At 39.1% G+C, this 13,166-nt stretch overlaps 1 protein-coding gene across 1 annotated transcript in view; it reads right to left on the reverse strand.

The window, feature by feature from the left end:
- The window catches only part of Pgk (phosphoglycerate kinase), a 150,288-nt gene that overhangs the window by 18,710 nt on the left and 118,412 nt on the right, over positions 1-13,166 (reverse strand). The window contains exon 7 of the mRNA XM_076198973.1: positions 851-972. Coding sequence (XP_076055088.1) covers positions 851-972 — 122 coding nt within the window. The remainder of the gene's footprint in view (positions 1-850; positions 973-13,166) is intronic.

Raw genomic sequence — 13,166 nt, forward strand, 5'->3', positions numbered from 1 at the left:
GCATTAAAAAATGTTAGATGATACAAAGGATTCATTAAATGAGATACTGACTGAGGTAACCTGGTAATAATGGGGGATTTTAACTGCAAAGAAGTCTTTTGGGAGATGACAGAGAAGGGTGAAGAGGATCTATGGGGAAATGTATTACTTGACACGACCATGGAACATACAGTGACACAATGCGTAAATGAAAATACGAGATACAGAAGTAATGAAGAACCATCGAGACTGAATTTAACATTTACAACAAAACCTGAAATTGTGGATAAAATTGAATACATGACACCATTTAGAAAGTGACCACATACTAATAGAGGCTGAACTAAAGGAAGAAATATATATGGAGAGAAATGAAATGTACAGAAAAGGTAGATAGATGTACAACAAAACAGACTTTGGAAAACTTAAGATGGTAGTGGAATAAGGAAGATGGGTAGTTAGCTTGTGGGATGATGAAGTGAAAATGGTAGAAGTACAAATTTTCAAAGCATACACTGCCATTACAAAAGGAGATATGGTGAGGTAATTTTCCAACCATATCCTATGTCCTTCATTTTAAAATACCTTATCCTGCTTTCTGATTACCTACTCTAAACTCAAGTTTCAAGGGCATCATCTTGTTTTATATACACACAAACACTGCACATTTTTTTTACTAATTGTATCACATACTTTCAAGATCCAAATATACTGCACACCACTGCCTTTCCATGGTTTGAGCACATGGAAGACAAAATCATATCCTGAAAGAGTATGTTACTGTCAGACCACTATATACAATTCTTGAATACACTTCCTGTTCTGAGTTTTTTTTTTTTCTACACTCTTCTACTCAATACTCTATACTCACCCATTCCACACAATAGTCTTTGCCCTCTTGATCACATCTTGGAATGCCTTGACAGATTCAGGCCCACAATCAAGACCCATCCAATCTGATGGAATGCCTTCTCCAGCTGTTGCTGATCCAGTCTTAAAAAAATAAATAAATAATAAAAATAAAAATAAGGAAAGAGATCATGAAATTTTAAATATTCTGGCCAATCATATCAAACAGATCCATCACCTGTGGAGTAGAACCAAATTGAAAATTGAACATCACTTAATCCCCTTCAATCTAGTGTAAATCCCATCTGTTGAATTAAGTTGCCAAGCACTGGGTTGCATTATCTTTTCACAGATTCACAATCTTCCTTCATTCACTACTATTTTGCACACACTCTTCCCTGCTAATATACTATACAGTATATTAATCCTTAAATATAGGACAATAAATTAGCTGGATAGAAAAAATTAGACCGGATGGAAGAGGGCTCAATTAGTGAACGGATTATGCAACCCAATGGGATATTGTTATCTGTTATGTTATTATGTCCAAAGCATGAGAAGAGGGAGGGAGGAGGAGGTTGCCATATAATGAAGTAATAAGAGTAAACTAACTCTATTTGTCAAGCCCTGCTGTAAGTGTTGTTTCTCATTGTATTGCCATTTGATATGTAGTAAGGGCATCAGTATGCATATCAAAATAAGCTAGACTAATAATTTTTTTCTGTAAATGGTAGACAGTGTAAAGATAATCTGTGCCAGCTTTTATGGAAATCCATTGAAAAATTAAAAATACATACACATACCAAGGACTTTTTCCCCCTTACAAGGGAGTTAGCCAAAGTCAAAAGGCATAATTCCACTACCATCCATTTCATCCCCCATCAGTTTCACTACCATTTACCATTCCTCCCTCCCTCTCTCTCAGTTTGGCTCCTTCTGGATGATGGGTATTTACCTAGTTGTAATATACGGGAGGGAAGCTATGCTCGTGGTGACCTGTCTTTCTATCTCTCCGCATCAAGTTTTATCTTAAAATCTTGTAGTGTTTGTACATACTGTTTTATTGTCTAATTTGTTCCATGTATTTATTCCTCTGTGTGGGAAACTGTTCCTTTTCAAGTTTTTTCTATAACTATCTTTTTTTCAGTTTTTTTCCGTGTCCTCTCGTTTTACCGTTGTCCCACACTAACAGGTCGTTCCTGTCTAAAACTTCAATTCCTTTCATTATTCTGTAGATAGTCAGCAAATCTCCTCTTTCTCTTCTTTGTTCCAGAATTGGTAGGTTCAATTTGGATAGTCTTTGCTCATATGTTAGTTCGGCAAGAGTCGGTGCTATTTTGGTTGTCGCTCTTTGTAATCTTTCTAATTTCTTAATATTCTTTTTGGTACTGGGTGTCCAAAGTGATGCTGCGTACTCAAGTTTTGGTCTTATTAGTGTAGTTAGTATTTTCTTTATCATTTCTTCATCCATATAAGCAAATGCCACTTTGATTGACCTCATAAGTTGTAGGTTTCTCAGAATATTTTATTTATATGCTTATCTGGTTTCATGTCCTTTCCAACCACTTTGCTTTTTTTCTTTTTTTTCTTCCCCAATTCTGTAATCTTTTGATATTCTGTTTTTACTCTTTCCAAATTCCATTATACTACATTTCTTTATATTAAATTTTACTTCCCACTTTTGAGTCCAATTCCATATCGTGTCCAGATCTTGTTGCAATGAGTTGCAGTCCTCTTCCGTTTTTACCTTAAGTAATTTTGCATCATCTGCAAAGAAATTCATATAGCACTCCATGCCTTCATTCATGTCATTAATGTATACGGCGAACATGATCGGGGCCAGTACTGATCCTTGCGGGACACCACTTTTTACTTCTTCCCAGTTGGAGAATTTTTCTCTAATTACAACTCTCATTTTCCTCCCAATCAGGAAGTCTTTCATCCATTCCAATAATTTTCCTCTGATGCCACCTTTTGACTCTATCTTATTTATTAGTTTCCTATGAGGTACCTTATCAAATGCCTTTTGCAGGTCCAGAAAAGCACAGTCTGCCCATCCATCTCTTTCTTGTATTATGTCTACTAATCTTGTGTAAAAGCAGATCAGATTTGTTGTACATGATCTCCCTTGTCTGAATCCAAATTGATTTGGGTTCAGTATAGATTTTTCTTCCAGGTATTTAACCCATCTGTTTTTGACAACTCGTTCACAAATTTTTGCTATTGTGCTTGTTAGTGAGACCGGTCTGAAGTTAGATGGATCTTCCTTATCACCTCCCTTATAAATTGGTACAATGTTTGCCTTTTTCCAGTCCAATGGTACTTTTCCTTCTTTAAGTGAGAATTTAATTATATTATATATTTTGTCAGTTAAGTCTTCCATACATTCTTTCAGTATCCAGCTTGCAATTCCGTCTGGGCCAAGTGATTTTCTTACATCAAGGGTTTTAATTTGGTCACTGATTTCTTTTTGTGTTACGTTTATTTCTTTCATTGCTGGGGATAATTCTCTCTATCTACACTGTTAGGTGAGTTTTCTATTGTATCTGAAGTGGTTGTTCATAATTTCAGCCATTTCCAGTTCTTCTGTATATTCCTTTTTATCTTGGCGCAGTTTTTCTATTTCTTGTTTGTTTTTCAGTTTTTCAGCTGTCAAGAGTTTTTATGAGAGTAGTAGAGCTTGTGTCAGGATTAGAAATGGAGAGAGTGAGTGGTTTGAGGTAAAGGTGGGACTTCGTCAGGGATGCGTTATGTCACCCTAGCTGTTCAACTTATACATGGATGGGGTGGTGCGAGAGTTAAATGCAAGGGTAGTGGGTCAGGGATTGGAGATGGTTAAGGAAAATGGAGAAAAGTGGGAGGTGAGCCAGCTGTTGTTTGTGGACGACACTGCGCTTGTGGCAGGATCGGAGGAGGGATTGAGGAAGCTGGTGACAGAGTTTGGGAGAGTGTGTGATAGAAGAAAGCTGAAGATAAATGTGGGTAAAAGTAAGGTGATGAGATGTACAAGGGGTGAAAGTGGCAGTAGACTGGAAGTGAGCATTAAGGGAGAGCAACTGGAGGAAGTGGATAGTTTTAGATAGTTGGGTGCAAATGTGGCAGGAAAAGGTGGAGTGAAGGTGGAGGTAGAATGTAGATTGAGAGAAGCGAGTAAATGCCTTGGTGGTTTAAAAAGTGTAATGAGGAATAGGAATCTGGGAATGGATGCTAAGAGGAGACTGTATGAAGGAGTGATTGTGCCAACAGCACTGTATGGAGCAGAAACATGGAACATGAGAGAGGAAGAGAGAAGGAACGTGAATGTGTTTGAGATGAAGTGTCTGAGAAGTATGATGGGGGTTACTAGGCTAGATAGAGTGAGAAATGAGGAGGTGAGGAGGAGAACAGGGGTGGAAAGGGAGCTGGGAGATAGGGTGGATGAAAGAGTATTAGGATGGTTTGGACACATGGAAAGAATGAGTGAAGAAAGACTAGTAAAAGAGGTATGGAAGGCAGATGTGAAGGGAGTGAACATGAGGGGACGTCCAAGGATGAGATGGATGGATGGGGTGAAGGGGGCTTTGGGGAAGAGGGGAATGTCGGTTGAGGAAGGACGGGAGAGGACAGAAGACGGGTGAATGGAGAATGGTTGTATATGGAAAATGTTGTGATGCATGAGGTGGATTGGACGGGGGAATGGGGGTGAGGTAGTGTGTGAGAGCAAAAATTTTTGACGCAGCCCGAAGGGATTTCTCCCCGTCCTCTCCTTTATATGGGGGGACGGAGAGGGGGGGTCGCCGATTTAATGAAGCGGCCTTGCTGTGGATGTGCTGTGTCCTGCGACACTGCCTCTGACCCAGGGCAGTGGACAGGGTGCAGGGATGACCCGTCATCTAGGAGGTGCTAAGATGGGAGGGAGGGTGGAGGGGTGTGGAGTGTTTTCGGGGATGAAATGGGTGGGAATGTTTTTGTGCCTTGTCCTTTTTGGCTACCCCCCTGGTAAGGGGGAAAAAGGCCTTGGTATGTGTATGTATGTATGTATTTACATATTTGTAAAATAGTTTGGGTTCTTCCTTACATTTGTCTATTATCTTTTTTTCATAATTTCTCTTTTCATCTCTGCGTATTTTTACATATTCGTTTCTTTGTTTGATGTACGTTTGCCATTTGCTTTGTTTCTTATCTCTTTTCCATTTTTTCCAAGTTTTGTCTCTTTTGTCCTTAGCTTCACTACATCTTATGTTGTACCAGCTCTTTATATATATGCCTTTTCCATTTTTTGTTGTGGTACATATTTGTTCACTCCTTCATTATAAATTTCTTTTAGTATGTTCCATTATTCTTCTATCCCTGTATCTTCGTTTTGGAATTTTTCCCAGTTTGCATTGCGAAAGAATGTTTTAAGTTTCTCAAAGTTTGTTTTGTTATACATAGGTCTTCCTATTCTATGTTTATCATTTTTGCACAGGTCCATTTGTTCTTTCAATTCCATTTCTATTAATACGTGGTCACTTTTTCCTATCGGAGTTTTATAATCAATTTTTTCAATAATCTCAGGTTCTGTTGTAAGTATTAAGTCCAATTTTGAGGGTTCTTCATTTCCTCTGTATCTAGTATTTTCTCTAATCCACTGGGTCATTGTGTATTCAATGGTCAAGTCAAGGAGTACATTGCCCCAGTGTTTCTCTCCCCCCTTCACTGTCATTTCTTCCCAGCATATTTCTTTTGAATTAAACCCTTCCATACGGTGCCGCATACGTAGGCAGCATGAGGAGCAAGTGGATACGCGAGGCTGCCATATCGGCGTCTTGATTATATTTATTGTAGTTGCCCCTGCGTAATGACATACTCTCTAAACTGTCTTCATCACATTTTCTATGGTTATCAAAATTCACGGGTGAAAGAGAGAATGATCGATATAAGCGGTGACTATATTTTATGATGCGAGTATTATTACGACACATCGTACGTCTGGCAGCTAATGCTGCCCGCGAGATTTTGGCCCGTACTGAAGAGGTTAAAGTCACCTATAATTACTGTATTTCCTCCATCTTTCAGTGTTTCAATTAATTCATCTTTTGTATCTTCTAGTAACTCGGAATGATCCCTTTCTGTCCAGGCTTGTGTTTTAGGAGGTACATATACCACTGCAAATTTTCTTTTCTTCATTTGTTTACCTTCGACTTGTACTATAATTGATTCTACATTATTTTTTCCTTCAGTTATTTTTGTTACAATTATATCTCGCCCATCACCCTGGGTCAGGAACAATGTAGTAAAACAGCACATCCACAGCAAGGCTGCTTCATTTAACCAGCAACAACCCCCCCCCCTCTGTCTCCTCATGCAAAAACATTAACGACAGGAAGAAATCCTTTCAAGCTATGTCAAAATATCATTCACACATAACCACTTCCTAACCCTTACCCACCACACACTCTTCCATGCATTACAGTATCATCCATACTCGCCCCTATCTTCTGCCTTCTCCCTTCCTCGATGCCCCTTTCACTCCATCCATCCATCTCATCCTTGGTCATTCCGTCATGTTCACTCCATCCAGCTCTGGCTTCCACACTACTTTTACTAATCTTTCTTCACTCATTCTTTCCATGTGTCCAAACCATCCCAATAGTCTTTCATCAGGCCTATCTCTCACCTCCTTTTCCAGCCCTGCTCTTCTCCTCACCTCATTTCTCACTCTAGTCAACCTTGTAATTCCTTCCATACTTCTCAGACATTTTATCTCAAACATATTCAAACTCATCCTCTTATGTTCTACATCTCTGTCCCATACAGTATTGTCATCACTATCACCCCTTCATACAATCTCCTCTTAGCATACATTCTCAAATATCTATTTCTCATTACACTTTTTAATCCCCCAAGGCATTTACTAGCTTCTCTTTATTTACAATCTACCTCTACCTCCACTCCTCCCTTTCCCACCACATGCCACCTCAAGTACCTAAATCTATCCACTTCCTCCAGTCTTTACCCTTTAATACTCACTTCCAAATTACTACCACCTTCTCCCCTTGTACATCTCATCACCTTTTACTCACATTTACCTTGAACTTTCTCCTCTCACACACCTTCCCATCTTCGTCACTAACTTCTTTAATCCCTCCTCTGATCCTGCTACTAGCACAGTATTGTCAGCAAATAACTTGCTTACCTTCCACTTTTCTCCATTTTCTTTAACCATCTCCAGTCCCTTGCCCATTACCCTTGCATTTACCTCCCATACACCCCCATCCATGTACATATTGAACAGCCATGGTGATATGACAAATCCCTGGTGAGTCCCACCTTTACCTCAAACCACTCGCTCTATTTCTAATTCTAACACATGCTCTACTACTCTCATAAAACCTCTTGACTGCCCTTAACAGCTTTCCTTTGATCACACATATTTGCATTACTTCCCACAGTGCCTTCCTGTCTACCCTGTCATAAGCCTTTTCCAAATACATAAAGGCCCAAAAAACATCATTACCCTTTGCTAAGGCTCTCATATATGTCTTACCACAAGAATCTGATCCATGCAACCATTACTTTTCCTAAACTCACTCTGTTCCTCTCCTAATCCTCTCAATTAAAACCCTCCCATTAGCCTTCCCAACTACACTCAACAAACAGATCTCTGAAACTACTACATTCACATTTGTCCCCTTTTTCCTTGTAAAGCGGAACTATACAGGCAGTCCTCCAGCACTCTAGCCTCCTTTAGACAAACATTAAAACACCTCACCAGCCAGTCCACTAATTCTGTACCTCCCTTTTTCAAAAACTCCACATGACACCCATCTAACCCAGGTGCCTTACCTGCTCTCATCGTTTTAATAACTACATTCACCTCATCTTTTCTTATTTCTCCTCCATTTTTCTCCATCACTGTCATCTTCTTAGTTCCTCCCATGCAACCACTATTCCTTCCTTATCCTCATCCACATTTAGCAACTCACCAAAATACTCTGCCCATCTTCCCTTTACTGCTGTCTCTTCCATTATCATCTCTCCATCTGCACCCTTTACCTTTTCTTTTTTATTTGATTCCCCTTACCTTCCTAACTTCCTTCCAAAACATTTTTTATATTACATTCAAAATATTTTGTAATAATATTTCCCCATTTTGCATCTGTTCTCCCTTTTACCTCATTTATCTTGAGTTTTACTTGTCTTCTTTTTTCTTTGTACCTCTCATATGTTTCTCTCATCCTATTTTGCAACCAGTCTGTGAATGCTCATTTCTTCTCTTCTATAACTTTGCTTCATCATCCCACCACTCACGACCCTTCCTTACTTTAAGCACCTCCTTACTTTCTGTTCTTTTCTTTTTTCTCTATCTATTCTCCACTCTCTACTTATCTTCCACCAAAAAACTCTGATATTCCCCCACACTCTCCCCTTAGAACATGTGCATCCAAAACTCTTCCTACTCTTCTCCTGGATACCACTATAGTCCATTAAAGCCCTATCAATCACCCTTCCATGCCCCACCCTCTCCCATGTGTACTTATGCTCAACTTTCTTCCTCAACATTGTGTTAGCTATCATCAAGTATCTCAACACATGTCCACCATCAACTCTCCACTATGATTTTTTTTCCTGGGACTCCACACTTCCCAACCACTCCGTCTGCCCTAGCATTGAGATCTCTCAATACCACTACATTGACATTTCTCCCTAAAACCTCTATGCACTCGTTTAAATCTATCCAAAAATCCTCCCTTTTCTCTACACTTTTCTCACTACCAGGCCCCTATGCACTTACAAAGACCCACAGCTCCCTTCCCAATTTCACCATCAACATTAACTTTGAAGAAACCTCCTTTCACGTCACCATACATTAACCTTTGTTTGCACTTACTAGTATAGTCACACCTTCCCCCATTCCGTCCCTCATCCTCTTCTCATTCCTGACCCTCTCCCCACTATACTCCCAAACTCAAAATCACACCTTCCTTTCAACTTAGTGGTACTTTCCTGTATACTACAACAATACGGTAAAAACACACACACACACACACTAGACATAACCATCGAATACACCCTAACACAATGAGTTAAGGAAAATACTAGATATAGAAACAATGAGGAACCATCAAAACTAAACTTAATATTAACTTCTGAGCCAGCTATTGTGAACAAAATGGAGTATAAAACACCAATTGGAAAGAGTGACCATATACTAATACATACATATATATACCAAGGCTTTTCCCCCCCTTACAAGGGAGGTAGCCAAAAAGAAAAAGGCATAAAATCATTCCCATCCATTCCATCCCTGAATACACTCCACTCCCCTCCACCCTCCCTCTCATCTTAGCACCTCCTGGATGACGGGTCATCCCTGCACCCTGTCCACTGCCCTGGGTCAGAGGCAGTGTCGCAAGGCACAGCACATCCACAGCAAGGCCGCTTCATTAAATCGGTGCTTCCCCCCTCCATCCCCCCATTCATCAGTTTTTATACTAATAGAGTTTGAATTAAAAGAACAGAACAATGTAGGTAGGAATAAGCATAGAGAAGGAAGATTAATGTACAACAAAACGGATTTTGAAAAACTAAGAAAAATTTTCCATAACACTAACTGGGACAAATTCTCTAAAGAGGAAACAAAGATGGAAGACAAATGGAACATATTCAAAGAAAAGTACAAGGAATTGACAAATATGTACCAAAAATGAAACAAAAAGAGATTTATATAAAATGTTGGTATAACAAAAGGGGCAGTGAGGCTAAAGACAGAAGAGGCAAAGCCTGGGAAAAAAAAAAAAATCCAAATGGCAAACATATATAAAACTTAGGAATGAATATGCGAGTGTACACAGGAAAGAAAAAGAAATTATGAAAAAGATATTATAGACAAATGTAAGGATCAACCTAAACTTTTACAGATATATAAATGAAAAACTAATGGATAAACACGAAATAGTGAAACTGCATGAAGGAGATAGAGAATATACAGTATAGATGACACAGAAATGGCAGAAATGACTAGACATTTCAGGTCAGTTTTCACAATTGAGAGCTCATAAGATAGAAAACAAGAAAGATCACCCAAAATGAAAGAAATAAAGGTAACACAAAAAGAAATAAGCATACATACATACATATACCAAGGCTTTTTCCCCCTTCCAAGGGAGGTAGCCAAAAAGGGAAAGGCATAAAAACACTCCCACCCATTTCATCCCTAAATACACTCCACACCCCTCCCACCCTTCCTCTCATCTGAGCACCTCCTGGATGACGGGTCATCCCTGCACCCTGCCCACCGCCCTGGGTCAGAAGCAGTGTCGCAAGACACAGTACATCCACAGCGAGGCCGCTTCATTTAATCGGCGATCCCCCCTCTCCGTCCCCCTTTGCATATAAGGCGAGGACGGGGAGAAATCCCTTCGGGCTGCGTCAAAATTTACTCACACATACTACCCCACCCCCCACCCCCCCGCCCATTCCTCCTCATGCAGTCACAACATCATCCATATACAACCATTCTCCACTCACCTCTGTCTTCCGTCCTCTCCCTTCCTTCCTCAACAGACATTCCCCTCTTCCCCAAAGTCCCCTTCACCCCATCCATCCACCTCATCCTAGGACGTCCCCTCATGTTCACTCCCTCCACATCTGCCTTCCATACCTCTTTTACTAGTCTTTCTTCACTCATTCTTTCCATGAGATCAAATAAAAAAAACCTAGATGTCAGGAAATTGCATGGACCAGACAGAATTGCAAATTGGATACTGAGAGAGTGTATAGACGAACTGACAGACAAACTATACAAGATAATAGACTCCTCACTCAAAGAAGGAAAGGTACCGCAAGATTGGAAAGATGCAAACATAGTACCAATATATAAAGGAGGAAATAGGGAAGATCCTACAAATTTCAGACCGGTATCCCTTACAAGCACAGTAGCAAAAATATGTGAAAAAGTCATCAGAAATAAATGGACCAAGCACTTGGAAGAAAATAAAATAGTAAACCCTAAACAATTTGGATTTAGAAGTGGAAGATCGTGTACCTAAACCTATTTGCTTTACTTGAGATTAATTGAGATAATACAAGAGATGGCTGGGTAGATTGTGCCTTCTTGGATTTACAGAAGGCATTCAATAAGGTACCACATGAAAAATTAATAAGAAAAATTGAAATAATAGGAGGAGTACAAGGTAAGCTGCTGGAATGGATGAAGGACCTCTTAATTGGAAGAAAAATGAGAATGGCACTTAGAGACAAATATTCGAACTGAGAAGATATGAAAAGTGGTGTCCCACAAGGCTCTGTATTGGCTTCTTTAATGTTTGCCATATATATAAATGATATGGATGCATGAACTTCTTTGCTGACATTGCCAAATTACTCAAGAGAGTAAAAACGGAAGAAGATTGTAGATCGCTACAAGAAGACCTAGACAAAATATGGGAATGGAGTCAGAACTGTGAGATGAACTTCAACATTAAGAAATGTAGCATAATAGAATTTGGAAAAAGCAAAAATAGAGTATTGGGTCAATACAAAATTGGAAAAAGAAGTCAAAAAAGTCAATTCAGAAAGGGACCTGGGAGTAATCATCTCAAGCGACTTGACACCTGATAAACACGACAATAATTTATTTGGAGAGACTTTTAACTTACTAAGATCAATGAAAATGGCCTTCGACTACATAGATGAGATGGTTAAAAAATAGTGGTTACACTGATAAGACCTAAACTAGAATATGCCGCAACATTGTGGGCACCCAGCACAAAGAAGAACATAAGAAAATTAGAAAGAATCCAAAGAGCAGCGACAAAAATGGCACCTACACTGTCAAATCTGACATATAAACAAAGATTGGAGAAATTACATTTGTCAACACTGGAACAGAGAAGAGAATGAGGTGATTTATTGACCATTTACAGAATTATGAAAGGGATGGAAATTCTCAATAGAGATGACTTATTAACCACTTCAGTACGGAACTTAAATCTCGCGGGCAGCAGCCAATGCCAGCCGTACGATGTGTCGTAATAATACTCGCATCATAAAATATAGTCACCGCTTATATCGATCGTTCTCTCTTTCACCCGCGAATTTTGAAAACCACAGAGAATGGGATTCAGGGCACATTTGAGAGAATGTAAAAACACAGGGGCGACTACAATATAATCAAGACGCCGATATGGCAGCGTTGCGAATCCACTTGCTCCTCATGATGCCTACGTGTGCGGCACCGTATGGAAGGGGTTAAAGTAGGACAGAAGAGAAACAAGAGGACACGAAAAGAAACTAAAGGACACTTATAGAAGAGACCTGAAAAAGAATAGCTTCCCACAGAGTGATGTCTGGAACAAACTCAACGGAGAATTATTGAATGCCAAATCTATACATGATTTTAAGAATAAAATGGACGCGGAGAGATACGAAAACAGGTCACTACGAGCATAGCTTTCATCCCGTAACTAAGTAAATACACAACAGTCAAAGTGACAGCGAAGTTTGGAACTCCAGGAAAACTTCAAATTTTGTGGATCTCAATGACTAGGGAGTACCTTTGTTGTATTAGTAGGGAAGGAGAAAGCTTGGGGTGTAGTGGGAAGGTGAAGAAAAAGGAGAAAGGGAGGGATTACTGAGGAAAATGGAAGGAAATGAGGAAGGGGATGAACAGGCCCCAGAAGTCAGAAGGAATGTCAACAAGAGGTGTGCAGATGATAGAAGTGAAGTCAAAGACATTGGTAAAAATGTAAAAATTAGAAATATAGATAAGAGCAGTGCAATGGAAAGTGAAGATAATTATTTCCATGGATTTAATGAGGGAGGAGATAACATCCTCCCCCAATTAGCAAGTCTAGAGGAAGAACTAGAGAACATGGGAGGTTAGGTTCAGTCAATTTACATGGATTACACAGAGATAAATTGGAAGAACCAAAGAAGGAGAACCAAAACCTAAATAACTAGAAGAATTAAAAAGACAGTTAAAAGAAGTAAAGGATGAGAATGAGGAATTAAACAAGAATAATAAAGAGAATAAAAAGTTCATAGCAAAAGAGTTGGAGAAAATTCCAAGAGAAAAACAAAATTGAATTTAGAGATATAGTAAACCAACAGATGAAAGAACGAACTAAGGAAACAGTTATTAAAGTGATGAGGGAGGAGAATATAGTAAGAGACTTAGTGGATAAAAAGAAATGTATAATTATACTAGGCATGGAAGAGAAGCATAATCCAAATAGGACTACAAGAGTAAAAGAGAAGGAAAAAGTAAACAAAATATTAGAAATAGTTCAAGAGGATGAACAACAGGGAAAGAAATTGAAGAAATATATAGACTCGGGAAATACAATAAAGATAAGACCAGACCAATTAAAGTT

The sequence above is a fragment of the Oratosquilla oratoria genome, chromosome 15 (genome assembly GCF_046742065.1).
Source record: "Oratosquilla oratoria isolate Oo_2021 chromosome 15, ASM4674206v1, whole genome shotgun sequence".
NCBI lineage: Eukaryota > Metazoa > Arthropoda > Malacostraca > Stomatopoda > Squillidae > Oratosquilla > Oratosquilla oratoria.